This window comes from Aythya marila (assembly GCF_965140915.1).
Source record: "Aythya marila genome assembly, chromosome: 7".
In the NCBI taxonomy this organism is placed as follows: Eukaryota; Metazoa; Chordata; class Aves; order Anseriformes; family Anatidae; genus Aythya; species Aythya marila.
The window spans coordinates 32175985-32194542 of NC_139048.1; the positions used below are offsets into that span (position 1 = coordinate 32175985).

Here is an 18558-nt window from a genome sequence, read left to right on the forward strand (position 1 = left end):
CTGCTTTTTTGGGGGGCGCCTGGGTGGGGGTGGGGGTGGGGGGGGTGTTACGGGAATGCGCGTGTACTCGGGGAAATACGGGAGGGGGCGTGGCCTGGTGGGGGGGCGTGGTCTGGTGGGAGGGGGCGTGGTCTGATGTGTGGGTGGTGTGGTTGGGTGGTGGGTACGGGTCGTGGTGGGCGTGTCCTCGCCGCGGTGGGCGTGGCTTGTTGCTAGGGGCGTGGCCTGCGTCTAGGGGCGTGCCCCGTCGGTGACGCCATCAGGCGGCGCCGCCCGCCGGGCCCGGGCGCCATGGAGGGGAACCGGGAGGAGGCGGAGCGCTGCGTCGGCATCGCGCTGGCGGCCGCCAGGGCCGGGCAGCCCGAGCGGGCCCGGCGCTTCCTGCTGAAGGCGCAGCGCCTCTACCCCACGCCCCGCGGCCGCGGTGAGGGAGCCGCGCCCGGCGACCGGGGGGCGGCGGGGCGGCCGGCGAGGGGGGGAGGGGGGAGGCCTGCGCGGGGACTGCGCATGCGCCGTGTCCGGGCAGCGCGGGGCGTGCTGGGAAAGCGAGTCCGGGGGCGGGGGGCGGGGGGGGCGTTGAGTTTGGCCGAGTTTCGATAATTTTACCTCACGGTCGCCTGTTTTTCCCCGAATCCCTCTAATTTTTCCCGCGTTTCTTCTAATTCTCCCTGATTTTCTTTAATTTCCCCTGGATACTTTCAATTTTCTCTGAATTTCTCGATTTTCCCTGCGTTTCTTCTAATTTTCCCTGAATTTCTTTTATTTTTCCCTAAATTTCTTTAAATTTTCTTGTGTTTCTTTTAATTTTCCCTGAATTTATCAAATTTTTCCCCGAATTTCTTTTAATTTTCCCTGAATTTATCACATTTTCCCCAAATTTCTTTTAATTTTCAAGGGTTCTCTTGTAACTCTCCCTGAAATCCTTTTAATTTTCCCTGGATGCCTTTAATTTTCCTGCAATGGCTTTAATTTTCACCAAAATTATTTTAATATCCCTTGGGCTTCCTTTAATTGTTGCTGAATTCCTTTAATTTCCCCCCCCAAACGTTTAATTTTCTCTGAGATTATTTATTTTTTTCCCAAGTTTATCTAATTTATCTTATTTTTTTTAATTTTCCCCACAAAATCTTTAATTTTATTCCCCAAAATCTTTCATTTTCTCCCAAAAAGTCTTTAATTTTCCCCCGAAACATCCAATTTTCTCCCCCAGGAACGTTTAATTTCCCCCAAAATTACTTATTTTCCCCCGACCCCTTCAGTTTCCCCGTTTAACTCTCGCCTCCCTCCCGCCGCAGCCCTGCTGGAGGAGCTGGACAAGGAGCAGCAGGCGGCGGGGGCCCAGCCCGACCCCAGCCCCGGCCCCAACCCCGGCCCCGGCCCCGGGGGGCGGCCGGGCAGCGGCGGGGAGGCGGCGGGGGAGGCGCCGCGGGGCTACACGCGGGACCAGGCGGACGCCGTCAGGAGGTGCGTGTGTGCTCGGGGGGCCTCGGGGCGGCCGCTCCCCCTGTCCTGCTGCTCGGGTCACGCTGAGAGCCCAGCCGAGTACCAAACCCTCGCAGGACCACTCGCTCTGCTGGTGGAGATGCTCAGGATGCTCCTAAAGCTCCTGCTGCCGACTCCCAGGACACGTTTATCCAGCACCTTCTCCTGCTCAGCCCGTGGTAGTTTTTAAGCCTGAACTAACTGGGTCTGAAGCAGTGCAGGGGGACGCCAAAAACCCAGCGATCCTCCAGATCCTGGCCTGCCATTTGTGGTCCCTGCAGCCCCGGCTCCCTCACGCTCATGGTTTGGGGGCTGTGTTCTTCTGCCTGTGCCAGCAGTGCCCGAGGAGAGGCCCTTCCACCTTTCCTGGCCCAACCCGTTCTGTAGGAGTGTTTGTGTGCCAGCAGCACGGGCAGGCTGTGGGTGAGCACGTGAGAAAATTGGGTCACCTCTGAGGAATCCGAGATGAGTGAAGCGGAGTTCGCTGAGCGTCGGTCGAAACCGCGCCGCCTGCGATGCTGCAGAGTCGACATATCCGAGGCAAAGCAGTTCCCGTGGCCGAAACTCACTGCCCGTGTCTTTTCTCCCGGCAGGGTAAAGCAGTGCAAAGATTACTACGAAATTCTGGGAGTCAACAGAGAAGCTTCAGACGAGGACTTGAAGAAGGCTTACCGGAAACTGGCACTGAAGTTCCACCCCGATAAGAACCACGCGCCAGGGGCCACCGAGGCCTTTAAAGGTAACGCACCTCCCCGCCTTGTGACTTACCCACAGCCAGCAGGTGATGCTGCTGAGCTGGGCAAGCAGGGACTCCCTGAAAACAACCTGATGATTCAGGCAGAGTGAAATAAAGCTCTGGTCAGCAGAGTTGTTTCTTTCTGAGCTGGTTGTGTCACGGACAAAGTGTGAGATGAGCTTGAAACAGCCCCCACGGGCGGGTTCAGGGCAGGTGCTGGGTGCTCCCCTCCTGGGGACAGCCCCAGGGGGCAGCTGTTGTGTCTGCAGCCCCTTTGTCGTACAGACACATCTCCCAAAAAGCTCCCACACACTGAGAGCACAGCGGGGCTGCTGTAACTGAATCCCGTGGGAGGAAGATGGTTCCTGGGCAGCCAGGTAGCTTCAAACCAGTCGTTGTCCAGCAGCAATGAAGTAGGCTGCAGCATCTGTGTCTGTCTGGGAGTCGTGCCACCCTTCTGAGGCTGTGGGGAAGGTGGCTGATTCTCCAGCACTCGTGATTTTTTTCATTTCCTGTATTTTTCATCTTCCGCACCTTGCATGAGAAGTCCCAGCAGGAGGAGTTTGGAAGCCCGCTTAGCTGAGCTTTTGCCTCGTGGTTGTGAGCGCTCAGTAATTGCCTGTGGGCCAGGAAAATCCCCTCTGCCAGAATAAATGCGGTAGAGAGCCGTGGGAACTATGAGAACTGCGTTCAGCTGTGTGAGGGGAAATAAAGGAGCGGGCTGGTGGTTGAGGCACTGTGGTTGAGGCACTGTGCTCCCCTGGAATTGCTCCACTCATGAATAAAACGAGGCCTCTTCTGATGGTAATCCCCCAAAACAGCCCCGTGGGCACTTCCCTAGGTGCCCGTACCCAAATCCAAGGCTTTTCGCCTGGGTGGCGCCTGCCTGTGGGGTTCTGAGCAGCACGATGGGTGCAGCGGGGCTGGAGCAGCCCGAGATTTTTGCAGGAGCAGGGAGCAAGGCTAGCCTGCCACGAGAGCGGTGAGGGGCGAGCTCCGAGTGGGCAAATTTCGGCAGTAAAAGTCTTATGTAAGGTTTGTTCGAGCCTTTTAAGGCTTCAATCCGTGGCTGATAAGCGCCTTGCTGTTGGCAGATAGCGAGCTGACCCTCAGCTACTCTTTTTTAGCGCAGGGGCCAGGTTAGGCAGGGAGCATCTGCCTGTGCCGCTGGCTGATAGTTTATCTGCCAGCCCTCGCCCGGTGGCGAAAGGCAGGTTTCCTCACCTCTAATCTCAACCAACGATGTTTGCCGAGGGCTTTGAGAAGAGTTACGTGCTGGGAGCCCTGCGTTAGGCAAGGTGCCCTTTATCCTCCAGCCTCCTCTCGTTTGCAGGGCTCGCCAAAGTCCAGCTGCTCCCTGCCAGAGGGCGAAGGGGGAAACGTGCAGGGCTCTGAGGGCTTGAGTTAATTTTTTTCCAACGTTGCTGTGTTAGCTCAAGTCTTGACACTCGTCTTCCCAGTGACAGCTGATAAAACATCAGGTCTGGGCCCGGGACCTTGTCCCAGGCGGCTGCAGTTGTGTTGAACCTCGTTTGCATCACTGCCTTCGGCTGACGTTGGGCAAAGAGCTGAACCGAGCCGCTTGGAGCTGAAATCCTGACTGGGAATGAGGTGTTCCTGTGGAGCTTGGTCAGCAGAAGGCTAGACGATGAACAAGATCCTAAATTGCCCCATTTTCATTGCTTAATCACACGGTGTGAAAGGACGGCCTGGTGTGCTGGAGCCAGTCCTTGCGGTCTAGCTTCCTGCCCGGCTCGTAGAAACGTTTGCTGTGCGTGCACTAATTATAACTGAGGCTCAGAGCGAGCGTACTGACACGACATCCTCCGCTCTCCAAATCTCTAGTCCAAGAAGAAACCAAACACCTCGGTCTCACTGCCGGGAAAGTGTTGAATCTTGGAGTTAATCTCCTGCAAAGGGCACGGGTCCCCCTTTCCTGCCCTTAACGCAGCAGTCAGCCCCAGTCCTGTGAGCTCCTCACGTCCTTGCGACACGGGGAGGGGAAGGGACGTGCTCGGCAGTCACCTACAGAGGCTCCCGGGTGGGTCGGTGCCGAGGGGAAGGGGTGAGCTGGGATGTGCAGGGAGAGGAGCCCAGAAACAGGCGGGTGCCAGCGGGCTGCCTGCGTGGAAACCTTCCTGTGGAACCTGGAAGATCTGAAGTTCACAGCTTTCAGCCCACATCTCCTCACCAGCTTTTGCTTGGGATCTTAAAGTCTCTGTCAGTGAGGCACCCTGTACTTAAATTCTTCGTAGTTCTGGTTTCAGGCTACAGCATCAAGTGCACTTAATGCTACTTTTGAATAAGATTTATCGTTGGAAATCATGCTCTGCTGTGCTCGTGGCTGAATGGTTTGGAATCAGCTGTTCAAAAGAAGGAACGGGTTTAATGAAACAAAATGCATCGCAGCTCTGCTGCCAGCATTTGTGCAGCACCGGGTAGTTTCATTCACCTGAGGGGGTTTCTCTAGGAAGGCGCACAGAACCCACAGCAGCCACACCACAGCTTGGTTATTCGGGCTGATTTCAGGCTGAGTCTCTCGGTGTGGTTTCCTTCTGCCGAAGCAGCGTGCCAGGCAGGAGAGCTGTGCCGCCAAAGGCTGCTTGAGAACCTGACGTGGGTGCTGAGGGAGGCGAGCCGGGCCTGCTCGCAGGGCTCAGCGCAGCATCTGGGGCTGCAAGAAGCTAATTGCCTCCTAATTGTCCGTATTTCAGCCATTGGCAACGCCTACGCGGTGTTGAGCAACCCGGAGAAGAGGAAGCAATACGACCAGTACGGGGACGAGAAGCTCAACCCCGCTCGGCACGGACACAGTCACGCAGACTTCCACCGCGGCTTCGAGGCGGACATCTCCCCCGAGGACCTCTTCAACATGTTCTTCGGGGGTGGATTCCCCTCCAGTAAGCGCGTTAAACCTCGCTGTCCCGAGAGGGCCCCGGCCCTTCTGACAGTCAGGGTGCTGTAGGGTTTATTGGCAGGGCGAGGAGTGGTAGCAGAGCAGCTCCTCCCCACAGCTGAGGTCGGTCAGAGCTCTCCCTCACAACTGACCCAAGCACCTAGGGTTTTCTAAGTCATCCAGGTGGGAGCTTGGAGAACTCGGGGCCCAGCAGGTAATTCCAGCAGAGCTGGACTTCTTCCCCAGCTCAGCAGTCTGTCTGCACGCTGGAGACATTCACTGTTACTGGGTTGGATTGAACGTTAGAACAAAAACGATGCACAGGCATCACGCGACCTTTCGCAGCGTTCCTGTTCTGCCTGTCAGGAAGGCAGGGCTACTCCAGGAAAACCAGCGAGTTGCCATTCTTGCTCAGTCTTTTTTTTTCCTTTCCTCGCTGTCCCTTGAGAATCCAGGAGCAGTTTTGCAGCTGGTCTCCCTCTTCAGCTGTAGTTTTGCCATCTAAAACGAGGAAAAGCTGCTTTTAAGGTGGAAAAACTACCAAAATTATTTATTTTTCTTTTTCCGATTGGTGTTAATCAAAAGATAAACTCCTTTGTGTGAATGCTTCCATCAGTCTCCTGGGGAGCGCCGTAGCTGCTGCAGCCACCTCTGGTGAGCTGTTTGGGACATGCTGACCCCTTTGTATCCTTCTCCTTTTGCCCGCAGGTAACGTCCACGTGTACAGCAACGGCAGGATGCGATACACCTACCACCAGAGGCAGGACAGGCGAGAGCACCAGGGGGATGTAAGTGGAGAGAGAGCACGCAGGGGGCCGGGAGCCTGAATGTTTTTTCCAGCGAGCTGGCGGGGCTGCTTTGTGCACCAGCCCTGCTCGTTGGCACCTCCCCGTACAGAAAGCTGCGGTGGTGGGAAGTTAGCTGCCTGCAGAATTTCCACTCTAATTTACTGCGGGCGGCTCTCCCAGGACTCTCTTCCAGCAGGGTGAACGCTGGTGTGCCTTGAATCTGTGCCACCTCGATGTGAGCTGGCAGCAGTGAACCGAACTTGTTTTTAGCAGAGGATAAGCATTCCCTCTCTCAATTCATTCTCTGATTTTAAAAGGCAGATCCAGCTTTCAGATAATACTGATACACGTGGCTCCTCCCAGCATGTACCCCTTCCCCCTTTCATCTCACCATGCGAGATGGGGTGTTTCTAGTCTGTGATGAGTAATTAACCAAGGAAAAAGCTTTATGGCCTGAGCTGTTTTGGGGTTTTCCCTCACAGAATCTGCATATGTCTCCAAGCCCTCTGATCTGGAGAAATGAAACTGTGGGACTTAACATAACCCTGCTCCTTTAATAGCCAGTAAAATGCTTGAAAAGGAAAAGAAAGAAAGAAAGAAAAATGGGGAACTCCCCAAGCAGTTCTTCTCGAGGTTAAAGGGGGAAGCGTGCTCCAGGGGAATTAAGGCTGCGTTCGGGCTGGGAGGGAGGGAAAGCGATGCTCTGGGGTCTGGGCCTCCAGGATGGTGCTCCACTGTGCGTTTCTGTCCCCGCAGGGTGGCCTGGGGCTGTTTGTCCAGCTGATGCCCATCCTCATCCTGATCATCGTGTCTGCGCTCAGCCAGATGATGGTCTCCAGCCCTCCCTACAGCCTGAGCCAGAGGCCGTTAGTACCCCTTGCTCTGAGCCTATCCCCGCGGGGTGGGTGCTGGGGAGCTGGGCGCTCTGCTTCTCCTGCTGTTTCTTTGCTTTATCTCCTCCTGCTCCTGCTCCCTGCTGTCTCACAGCTCAGGGAAGGCCGAATTGTTTCCAGGCAGGTCTTGGGGTGGAAGGGGCTGTCGGAGGGGGCTCGACGGCCTGACAGACTGGGGCTCTGACGGGGAACCTCTGCAGCCTGCAGCTAGGTGGGAAGGGGACGGAGTGAAGGCCTTGGGGGAGCTGTAGCCCAATGGGGCTGAGATGTAGAGTTAAATCAGGGTGTGAAAAATGAAAGTCAGATCTGTTCGCCCCAACATGTAACTAAATGCTCCAAAACACAGCTTGGCTTTCGGGTTCGAGGTGAGGGCTCTGGCGTTAGCACTTAGAGCCAGGAGACGGAGCAAACTGGGGCGAGGCGCAGCTCAGGGTCGTCCTGAGAGGCTAAGGAGTGTTGGGATGTCACTTCTGTGGCTGAGGGCCACGAAACCAGGCACGTGTCTCTCTGCTTGTGAGTTTGAGGCTGGCGAGGAGGCGCTCTGTGAGGCGAGAGGGTGCTGGGTGCAGGGCAGCTCTGAGGCAGGCAGGGATTTGCTCCCAGCCTTGTCAGCTGGAACATCGCCCCCGTGCCTGATTTCCCACTTTGGCTTTGGACAAGAGGAGCAAACGAGCTGCCCCAGCCCCTCGGCTGTGTTTTTGGGGTGAGGCTGAAGGAGCTGGAGCAGCAGCGTGCTGTGCCAGCAGGCGGTGCTGCACTCTCGCTCAGGCAAAGGAAAAAAAAAAATGCTGAGCTCAGCTGCTCCTTGGCAGGAAACGAGCTCGCTGCGCCCAACCCAGTGTGCCGCAGGCAAGCTGCTGAACCTGGCGAGGTTTTATTGGCACGGGGAGGTTTTGGTGCCCCTTGCTTACAGGAGGCTGCTGCTGAGAATGGCAGAGTCGTAAAGAAACACGTGTCACGCGGTTCCCTTCGTAAACCTCTTCCAAAAATAAGGTTCCTGCTGGCAGACCCGCCTAGGTCAGTGCCTCATCGAATCTGCCTGCCCGAGCTGCACGCCTGCCTGTGGGTAGCAGGCTGCTGGCTTCTTCTGCCTCTGTTTTCTCGCTGCTGGGGCACCCTGCTGGAGCGTGCAGGGGTGTGTGACTCGCTCCTGCACACCCTGCTCGCAGGCTGAAGGGCGAGCCGGATGAGTCGCTGTTTATACCTGGCTCGGGAGGCAGGCTGGTGTTTGATGCAGCAGCCAGCTGGTATTTGTTATGGGAGACTTCGGGCACGGATCCAGCTGGAGCCGTGCCCGATGAATCCAGTGTTTGGGCACAGGTCCTGTGCTGCGGCTTGCGAGCACGCCCCGGTGAGTGTCTCTAGGTTTGCCGGAGCGCTGGGGAGAAAATAAGAACAAGGTTTTGTCTGAAATGCAAATCCGAGGGGGTAGGGGTAGGGTACGGCTTCTTTTCCACCAGAAAGGCTTCTCCTCTCCCGAGCTGTGAGGCGCTGGGGGCGGAGGAGCGTGGGGGCGATGCGTGTGGTCAGCGATCCTTGGCGAGGAGCCGCGGGGCTCTGGCCGTGCCCTTCAGGTGTCTGACGCTGCTCTGCCTTCTCTCCGGAGCCAGGTCCGTGGGTCACGTACACAGGAGGGTGACGGAGCACCTGAAAGTCGTCTACTACGTGGCTGAGAACTTCGCCGAGGAGTACACGGGCACCAACCTGAAGAACGTGGAGAGGAGCGTGGAGGACGACTACATCGCCAACCTGCGGAACAACTGCTGGAAGGAGAAGCAGCAGAGTGAGTAGCGTGGGCTCGGGGGCAGAGGGGTTTGGCTGCTGCAGAAAAACCCAGCCGAGCTGCGCTGAGGTTGCATTTCAACACCACGTAGGCACGCTTTGCAGCCTGCCGAGCGGCGAGCCTCGTGCTCGCTGGGACTTGGCCAAGTCCTGCTGAGGGGGCTCCGTGCTCCTAATGCCGCGCTTCTCCCGTTGCAGAGGAAGGCCTGCTGTACCGGGCGCGCTACTTCGGGGACTCGGAGCTGTACCAGCGGGCGCAGAAGATGGGCACCCCCAGCTGCAGCAGACTGTCAGACGTACAGGCCTCTCTGCACGGATAGCCGCCGCCGGCCCGCTCGGCGGAGCTCTAAGTACGAGCCGGTGGCGCTCCAGCAGTGCTCTTAATACTGAAATCTCTGAGGCACAAGGCTTCCCGAGTCTCCTCTGGACGCGCGCACGTAGCGGGGGGGAAGCAGCCCCCCTCTGCCAAGCCTGTGCTCCCGGCCGGGGAGATTGATGCTGTTTAGTTTGCATGGCAGCGCCCCGGCTCTCTCCAAGCTCGCTGTTTTTGCTGGCGGTGGTTCTCGAGGAACAAAGCGAAGCCCCGGGCGTGCTGGCGACTCGGCCGAGCTCCTGTCAACTGCACGCCTGGGCTGGCTCAAGATTTTTTTTTTTTTTAATCCTTATCTCGCCACGCCTTTCCCAGCCGTGGCAGCCAGCCACCGCCTCTGAATGAACCCTTTTTGTTGCTTTATTGTCTGTTTCATTGAAAAAGTCGTCACCTGTGGCACTAAAGAAGCGTGGTGACGGGGAACGGGCTCGCAGAAAACATGTTCCTTGCCCCCCTCTGCCTTCTCCTGACTCTGGAGGAGAACAAAGCAGGGCGTTGGAGTTCACGGCGGGTTGTGGGAGCAGCTTTGTGTGTCCACGGGGAAAAAAAGGGGCTGAGGTGGAAGACGGGTGGGTCGGGGAGCTGGGGGTAGGGCGAGCCGGATAGCGCAGGTGAGGGCGGGAGTGCTGGGCCACGGGGGAGCTGATGAAAGCCAGGAGCACCTGGGCAGAGCCTGGAGTGCTTTTTCTGCCCGATGATTGAGGCTGATTTCACCTACCAGACGCTCTGAGGGTGGCCCCATCTAGCCACAAAGCCTTTTGAAAGCAGTTTCTGTACAAAATAAGTTGAAGGGGAAGCTTCAAGCACCAAGTTTTAGTCGTATGGACACTACTGAGCCTTGCAAGGACTTCCTGGGGGCGCTGGGCATCCAGCTAGCTGGCTCCCAAACACGAGTAAAGAGGTTCAGCAGTGGAGCTGCTCTTTGTTTTCACCCTCCTTGCCTCACGGAGCATGTCTGAAAGCCTGAAGGCCCTCAAAGCAACTCCTCGGGGTCGCGTTCGGCCCTTTTTGCCTGCACCCCGTTCTTGGAACCGCTCTTTTCTCGCTTCTCCCACTCCTCTTCTCACAACTGCGCCTCCTCTCTCACGCCAGCCCGCTGCTGCCCCCCTGCCTCCCTTCCAGGGGAGGAATTTGGAGGAATTGGGACCCGCGGCCTGAGCAGAGCCTCCCGAAATGCGGGGCCGGGTGGGGTGGCGGCGCGCCGTGCTGCCCCCCGGCACTCACACCCTTACCGCTTTCGTCCCCAGACTGGACACGCCTGAAGACTCTCGGCGAAGCGCACTGAGCCCGGGTGGCGGACTTTGTGTTTAAGGAATCAAACCCGATATTAAAATGGAATCGGAGAATTAGCAACGCACAACTGCCCTCTTTCTTCTCTCTGCCCGTCTCCGCCGTCACGACGTCTCAGGCAGCAATTAGGACAGGAAGCAGCTGCCCATCCTCCTCCTCCCCGTCCAGCACCACCGGCCTGGTTGCTCCCAGGGTCCCACAACCGTCGGGACAAGCGCGTGGCCTGGAAGGTGAGAGAGCCAAAAAAGCAAAGCCACGGAGCAAAAGGAGACCCTGGCGACTGCGCTGGAGAGAGAAATCGGACAATTTGGTGATGAAACTTTCAACAAAAAAGAAATATAATCTATTTAGAATTAATTTATAGCTGTATATACGGTGTACTTTTAAACTATGCAGGGGTTGGGTGATTAAATTATTTTGTTCTCTGCCCAGCTTGGCCAACGGGGAAGCGGGCAGTGCCTCCTCCCGGGCGTCCCCCTCTGCCTGGCACACGGAGCTGAAATCACTTTGCGGTTACTGCACTTGGCTTTCTCGAGGACAGCGGCGCTCCGTGGCTGGGGATGCCGATGCCTGCCCTCTGGGCTGTAATAAAAGCATTTCCAAATCTGCAGGGGGCGAAAAGCGATTCCTGAAACTGCCCGGATTTGCACTTTGGGTTCGCAACGTTGGCAGAAGCTTCTGCAGGTCAACTGGAGCCGCATTCAGCGGAGGAAAGGATTGTCCTGGGTGGTTTTAGTTCATCTGTTGTTCGCTTGATGTCTGTGTGTAACCCTTTTTTTCTTTCTTTTTTTTTTTTTTTTTTTTTTTTCCCAGTCTGCTTTTAATTTTGCCTCGTAATCAGTGTGCAGCTTTCTGCCTGTAAGCAGGGCTTTCCACGAGCTGTGTCCCTTTGTGAATTACTTTGTCCCTCAGCCCTCGCCCAGCAGCTCTCCTGTTTGCAGCGTGGCCATGGCGCGCTGTCGCCTGCGTTTCTTCGGGGAGACCTGCGAAATGCTGCTGGTGGTACAAAACGGAGCCCTGCATCGCCTCTGCCGAAGGAAACGTTGCTGGGGGAAGGTCGGCAGCTGCTCCCCGTCCCCTCAGCTTCGCTGGCTTGGTCAGGCAGGACCTGGATGGGAGCGTGAGCCGTCTGAGAAGTGAACGTGGGATAAACTGGATCCCTTTTTGTCCCCGACAGTTAGTTTTTGCCTAAAGGCTTTGCCTGTGAGAGCCATCCCCCGGCACCCTGCGGTGGTGCGAGGGCTGGGAGCTCAAGCAGCGAGGTGGGCTCCTTTCTTCGGCGTTAGAAGCCCGCGTGCTCCGTCTTTGGCTCTTTGTTCTGCAAAGCATCAGCCCTCCCGCTAACTAAGCCTTATGCCACAGCCACCACAGCATGGACTTGATTTTAGAAGTTTTCTTTTTCCTCCTTTTGTTTTGTGTTTTTTTTTTTTTTTTTTTTTTTTTTTTTTTTTTTTGTAATGGTACCTCCGTCTGTGGAAGGCACGGGGTGGAAGCGCGGCGTGTTGAAATAGGCACAGCCACACGCAGCTCGTGGGGGTGGGGGGGGTACAAGAAAAATCGCGTGTGCAAGAGGTGCTGAAAGTCCTGCGGAACGGCATCCCTCGCCCAGGGCCTGCCCGCACAAACCTTGGGATGCTTCGAGTAGATTCCCGTGGATAACGCGAGCGGGAAAGCGCAGATCCTAACGGGTGCTCCTGGAAGCTGCATTTCTTGATTTAGAGTTAATTATCAAATTGTACATCTATAAATAAATGTTTATATCGTGAAAGGCTGCGGCTGTGCTGCTGTCGTGCAGATCCCTGGGCGGCAGTGGAAGCGGCTTGGTAGGAAACGAGGCCGGAGCAGAGGTGCTGTCCCCAGGAGCAGGGGGGCGGTGGCGTCCAGCAAACTGCTCGCAAAGCGGGGAACTCCCCAGTTATTGCCTGGGTTTTATTTCATTTTTTGACTACAGCGAGGCAGAACCGCCAAGCCCCAGCGCCTGAGGAGCACTGGGAGCTTCGTGCGAGAGGGAGGGGGGGCAAAGATGCTGGGAAGAAGTGGAGAGAAGGGAGAGGTCGGGAGGGGTACGGAGAGAGGGGAAGGCCGAAACACGGCCGCGGCCCCGACCCTGGCGGGAAGGGCAGCCTCGAGCTCTGTTTTGCCTCCCGGGGCTGCCTGGGTTGTATTTTTCTTTCCATAATTGTGCTTGGGAAGAGACTTGAGTCAACAGGAGCCTCCCTGAGCTGGCACACGTTCGTCCCCCGTGTGCAGACTGCAGTGAGCAAAGGAAGGGAAATCTCACCGAGGCTGACCAGAAAACGGCATTTTTCACCCCAGCCCCGTGCCTTCAGCTGCTCCTTTTCCTCCATCCAAGCCTGAGCTGGTTTTTGGGGGGTGCATCATTTTCCTCCCAGCGTTATCCTCTTCCTCCAGGCTTCTGCAGTGGGGAAAGCGGTCTTTTAGGCTTCTAAAATGCTGGGAAAAGCAGATGCAAGCCCAAAAGCTTGGCCCAAGCCCCTGCTTTGAGGCACATGGAGAAAAAAAATAAAAATAAAAGAAAATAAAAGCCCAGCATCACCCTGAATCCTCCTGCAGGAGCAAACTGATGCTATTTAGGATGGGATTATTGCTAATGGCTGCTAGCAGCTCGCTAACAGCCGATTCTGTGCAAGCAATTAAATTAATAACTTAATATCCCAATTTGTAGCCTCTCCCGGGTGGGTTGGAAGCCAGACCTGGCTGCCAGGCGCTGCGCACACACCGCTCTCCCTCCCAAATTTCAGCTCCTGGGGCTGACAGGGTCAGCCCCGGGGCTGTGCTGCGAGAGGGGAGGGGGGCGATTGAATGGGCGCAGGCAAATTTCACGCCTTCTCCCCGATTTTCACCAAATTCCGAGGTCTCTGTTGCTGAAGACCTGCGGGTGCTGCACCACCAGCAGCCCCGCCATGTCCTTGCAGGCCCCCAACCGCCCCGTCCCCTAAAAAAAGCCCCGCCGGGGCCTTCTGGCACCTTCCAGGGAGCCTCTCGCTGCCCGCCCGCCCCGGGGCTCACGGAAAGGGCACCTCGCTATAAATAGGGGCTGCAAACGGCTGGGCTGCGGGGCTGGAGCTGCGCCGGGGATGTTTGGGGTGGCCGCGGGGCGCTCAGGGGACACCCAGCACAGGCAGGTTTGGGTCTGTCAGGCTTTTTTTTGGGTGTTCTGCGAAGCTCTGGCTCGTTCCCTGTAAAAGCAGCTCTGAGAAGTGACACCGCGACAGCGCCGGGGGGCTGGCAGGGTGCGGGGTGAGCCCCTGCTGGCGCGCAAGGTGTAAAAATAGGTGGAAAAAGCTAAAGATAGCAGCCAGAGCTGCCGCTGGCACCGCGGCCGGGGCCATGCCTGCTCTGTCCCGTGACAGTGGGGCCAAGAACTGCCAGTTCTGCAGCGCCTCGGCCGCTCCAGCTGGGGTTTCGCGAGCCGGGGCACCTGCCAAAGGGATTTTGGGCCAGTGCCACGGCCTCCCTGACCCCAAAAACGGGGCTGCCCTCGCGTGGGGACAGGGAGGAGCGAGCCCAGCTCAGCAGCCCTTGGAAGCGCCCAAATTTTGGGACCTGGAGGGGGAAGATGCACTCAGCAGCGTGGCTGCGAGGAGGCTCAGGAGTGTCTGAGGGAAGCGCTGCCTGCGCAGAGCAGGGCAGGGCTCACAACCCCCCCCCACCTCCCTCCCACCACACCCCTTTTCCCAGACGCTCCCGGTTTTGTCCCAAATTCCCCCCCAGCCGCTTCCTGGTGGCTGCGGGTGACGGGGCGCTGCCACCCCGGCCTGACTCAGCCCTGCCTGAGTCACGGCCCCGTGCCCCGGGCCGCTGCCCCTTCCTGCAGCGGGAACCCGCCGGGATTCCCACGGCTGCGGGGCACGAGGGGGGTCGGGGTCACGGGGGAGGCGCTTGCATCATCCCCCACAACCCAGGGAAGACAGGGAGGCGGCGGGTTATCAGTTGGACCAGTTTTATTAGAAAAGTAAAAAAGAACACAATTGCATAGGAAGTCTTGCACTTGAACATCAAGTGTACGAGTGTCAACTGTAACCAACGGAGCGCACGCACGGCACAGGGTGCACTGGTGAGGGGTCCTGCCCTCCGTCCCCACAGCCCCCCGCACGCCCCTCTGCCCCCACACGCATGCCCTCCCCCAGAGACCCCATTGATTACAATCGCTGTTACAAAACACACACACAAAGAAGTAACCGGGAGGGGACCGCCTGCCCCCGCAGCAGCCCCGCTGCCGAGCCCAGGAGCGCAGTCACCGCCACCAGCCTACAACCACGGAAGTGAGGCGAGCACCGAACGGCCCCGCGCCCGCCTGGCAGGGCCCCCGCCTGCCCCGGCTCCGTCCACCTACGCCCTACTCCAGCCTAACCTAAACTACTGCGGCCGCAGGGAGATGCCGCGCTCCAGCCAGCTCAGCGAGCGTCAGCCTCTGAAACACTTGGGTGAGCCGGGTCCCCTTCAGCACTCCTCGACCAGCAGCTGCTCGGAGCTGTACAGCTTCTTCTTGATGACCCTGAAGCCCGTGCTCAGCTTCAAGGCCTGGCTGAAGCCCGGGGTGAAGGCCGGCCCCGAGGCGAAGAGTCCCTGGATCTTGGGCCAGAGGCGCGAGTCCAGGCGCAGCACCAGGGTGAGCTGGAAGGTGGGCACCACGGCGGGGTCCACGGCGATGTGCCCCACGTCGTGGCAGGCCTTGCCGTGCTCCACGCAGAGGTCGAGGAGGGCCCCGCGCAGCCCGCAGGGCTCGCTGCAGGCCAGGCGCAGCAGCTCCGTCCTCACCTGCGCCACGAGCTGGGCCGGCATCAGCAGGCGCGAGCAGCGCCGGGCGCCCAGCGGCGCCTTGCCCAGGGTGGCCTGCACCAGCTCCAGCAGCTCGGCGCACAGCACCTCGTCCTCGGGGTCGTGCAGCAGCAGGTCCAGGTCCGGCAGCGAGGCCTGGTCAGCCGAGTCGGGCTCTGTGGAGGACAACGGGTCAGCACCGGGCAGGCACAGGGGCTCCCCGCCGCAATGGGGGCTGAGGGGCGGCGTGCTGCTGCCCCTCTCCCCTCCCCCCACAGCGACCCCCTCAGGGCCTGTCCCCTCAGCGGGCCCCCGCCGCCTCAGCGGGCCCCAGCGCCTCAGGGCCCCCCCCCGCCGGCTCCCGCCGCTCACCTCCCTCCGAGCCGGAGGCGCTGCCCAGCGACTCGCAGTCGGAGCTCTCCATGCGGGCCCTGTCGCCGCCCGCCAGCCGCTCCCACAGCCCGGCCATGACGAGGGCTTTGGCAGCGCCGCCGCCACCGCTGCCGCGCGCGCACCCCTCCGCCTCCTCCCTCCCGCCGCACCGCTCTGAGGGGACAACCGCCGCCGCCGCCGCTTATATAGACGCGGCGCGGCAGGCCACGCCCCCCGACCGGCCTCCTCCGCCAATGGCAGCGCGGGGCACGTCCGCGGCGTCTCTCCTGCCCGGTGACAGCGGGCACGCGCCGCCCCCCTCCCCCCTCCCCCACCCTCCCGGCCCCTCGCCTCAGGGCCCGGCCGGCCGCGGGCGCTGGGTCCCGCCGGGCGCCGGGTCCCGAAATTTGCCCAAAACTCCTCGTTTTGGCAAAAAAACCGCCCGTCCTCGCCTTCCCAACCTCGGCAGGGCTCCGTCCCGTGCCGGCGGACCGGGTGCTGGCTCAGGGCTGGTGCCCCCGAGGCGAGGGGCTGCTGTTTTGTGGCGCCGGCTTGTCGCAGCTAAAAACCCTCCAAAATGTCCTGAAAAAAGTTTGTTTTTTTTTTTTTTTTTACCACAAATCGTGGTGGTGTTTCCTCAGCAGTAGGGGCAAACACCCCCCGGCTCCGTGTCCCCAGGGATTTGGGTGCTGTTCGTTCGCACCCCTCCACCACCAGCCCCAGGAACAGCCCCGCTAAAAAAGGGCTAAAAAGGGGCAAAAATGAGGTGGTCCCTGCCCCAGCTGACAAAAACAGGCAGTGGTGTTTGTGCAGTGCTGTGCTGTATGGCAAAATGGGCTTGGATGAGCCTGGAGACGCTGAGGGAAGCTGGGTTTTAACAAAATTCACCTCACGGTTTCCCCCCCTGAGGACTGAGGAGTCCCAAGCCGCCCGTCCAATAGACTGGGAACAAAATGGGGTCAAAACGGGGGAAAATGGCAAAGGAGTGGAAAAACAAAAGCGTAACAGGGACCACATCTTGCTAAAAACAAGCTTAGGTTCAAACACAGCCCCCCCCCAGCTGAGCATAAATACTTTTCTTTCTTTGGCAGAACACCCCCTGGTTTCTCTGCGACCCCCCCTGCAGCGGAGCCCCAAAAGCGGTGGTTTTGGGCCCAAAATCAGTGCATGGCGGCGCCTGCCCGCCCTGTTCCTGCGCACGTAGCGGGGAGCGAGCCTGGCCAGGAGGCTCCCGCGGGACGGGCTGTGCCGGAGCTTGTCCCGGACAGGCTGTTCCCGGGGAGCTGGGCTCCATCACGCCACAGCTCCACAAGGCGCTGTGCCGCGGGGGCCAGCCGGGGGGGAAGCCGTGCAAGGGGCTCGGCGAGTGCCTCGGCGCACGTCCACGGGGCGTGGGGCTGGGATCCTGCCCCCACGTGGGGCTGCAGACACCCCCAGCCCCCAAAAGTTGGGTTCAGGGAGATTTCGGCTTTATCTCTGCATGCTAAATGGCGCGGGGTGTGGGGGGGGAAAGGGCTGCGAGTGCCAAAAAGCTCCTTGGGGAGATGGCAGTGAAGCAGGGGGGTGTGGAGAGGGGGGCACGGCGCATCCCCTCTGTCCACGGGCACCCCAAAATGTGCCCCACGGGGCCTGCTGGCACCCCACGGCGCTGGGTTCGGGCCCGGCGCGTGCCTTGGCCCTGGTGAAGGAGGCGGGCGCGGGGCCGTGCCGGTACATGGCGTTCTGCCGCCGGCACCCACAGGAAAACCAGCGAGCAGCCCTGAACGAGGCTCTTTGTTCGTGGTTTCTTGTTTTTTTTTTTTTTTTTTCTTTCCACTCCCCTCCCCGCCTCAACTTTTTGCTCCCTTCCCCCTCCGCTCCCAGCTGCGGCCAAGCCTCAAAATCTTTTCAGCCCCCCTCCAAGCTGCGGGCACGGTGCTACCAAACCCCCAGGAGAGGTCTGGCCGTCCCCAAGGCTGCCCCACAGCTGCGCGAAGCAGAAATGGGGCTCTCCAGGAGTTTCCCAACCCGTGTTTGGAGCAGAGGGAGCTCTGCAGCCAGCCCTCCGGTTCTCCTTACATAAAGTGTTTACCGAGCGGGAGGAGGGACGGCCCCACAACATGTTTTTGCCTTGGTCATACTGTACACGATGAACTTTTCACTTCCTCTCAATAGCTCTCACACACACACACACACACACACACACACACGGCTATTTTGGTGCTGCACACACACAAACAAGCCATGTACGGCGGGGAGCAGGGCTTGTTCCTTGGGTTTGCTCATTCCAGCCCCCGCAAACACCAAGGAACAGCTGAAAAACATGGGGAGGGAGCGGGGAAAGGGGCTGTGCGGGGCTCGGGGGGGGGGGAAATCTCAGCCCTAGGGGGCTTGGGACCCTTTGTCAGGCACCGAACTAAGGAGATTTGGCTACCTGAGCGCTGCAACTTCAGCACTCGGTGCGGAGCCTGCTGCAGGCACCGATGCCCTGACACCCCCGCAGCTGCAGGGGTGGAAAAGTTTAATTTCATGCAAGAAAAACCCAAAGTTTTATGTTTTTTGTTTTTTTTTTTTTTCTTTTTCCGTTTCCAGCTGAGCTGCTCGCAGCACATAGGGCAGGCAAGGCTCAGCCCCAGCGGGTGTCGCAGCCCGGCCATACGGGGGGGCTTGGGCCAAGGTGGGGTCGGGAAGCTGGGGGGATGAAAACTTGGTTTGGAACAACCAAGCTGAGAAGTAAAAAGCCTCTCAGTTACAATCCCGATGTGGCTGGGCTGAAATCGCCGAGTTAAAAGAAAAAAAGCATCTGGTAAGTAAGATAATAAACATGGAAAAATTAGGCAGCTGGATGAGGACATTGTGCAGCACAGATCCTATCCCCCTGCTGGCGGATACATGGCAAGGAACAGGCTGAAATGGTTACGCCAGAAAGCAGAAATCCAGCTCTCCAGAACAGACCTGAGGTGCAGATGGAAAACAAGAGGACTCCAGCGGGTGGATTTAAGGGAGGGTTTTCTGCTCGTGGAGTTAAGTCGGGATTAAAACCTGATTTAACCCAATCCACTTCTGAGCATAAAGCGAGCGCGCCTCGATTTCTCTCAGGGTATTTTTAATTGAATTTCAATTTACAACAGCCACGGTGCCTCAGAACTTCACTCAACCACCCTCAGCAGCTGACGGCTCCTTTCATC

General features: G+C 58.6%; 2 protein-coding genes across 3 annotated transcripts; one reads left to right on the plus strand and one right to left on the minus strand.

Moving 5' to 3' along the window:
• The first annotated feature begins 197 nt into the window (after positions 1 to 197).
• Positions 198 to 13542, plus strand: DNAJB12 (DnaJ heat shock protein family (Hsp40) member B12). 2 transcript variants are annotated; one of them, XM_082765127.1, is made up of 9 exons: positions 200 to 424; positions 1296 to 1464; positions 2076 to 2221; positions 4933 to 5118; positions 5823 to 5902; positions 6659 to 6768; positions 8406 to 8578; positions 8776 to 8927; positions 10195 to 13542. In XM_082765127.1, exons 1-8 carry the CDS (start codon positions 292 to 294, stop codon positions 8895 to 8897), a joined length of 1119 nt encoding a protein of 372 aa, XP_082621253.1. In that variant the 5' UTR covers positions 200 to 291; the 3' UTR covers positions 8898 to 8927; positions 10195 to 13542. The 2 variants fall into 2 exon arrangements, with proteins under 2 accessions (XP_082621254.1, XP_082621253.1); XM_082765128.1 differs by having other exon boundaries at positions 198 to 424; positions 8776 to 13542.
• A 642-nt stretch (positions 13543 to 14184) lies between these two features.
• DDIT4 (DNA damage inducible transcript 4) lies at positions 14185 to 15552 on the minus strand. The gene is made up of 2 exons (XM_082765129.1): positions 15392 to 15552; positions 14185 to 15195 (listed from the first exon to the last, which is right to left on the minus strand). Exons 1-2 carry the CDS (start codon positions 15486 to 15488, stop codon positions 14702 to 14704), a joined length of 591 nt encoding a protein of 196 aa, XP_082621255.1. The 5' UTR covers positions 15489 to 15552; the 3' UTR covers positions 14185 to 14701.
• Between the last annotated feature and the right edge of the window lie 3006 nt (positions 15553 to 18558).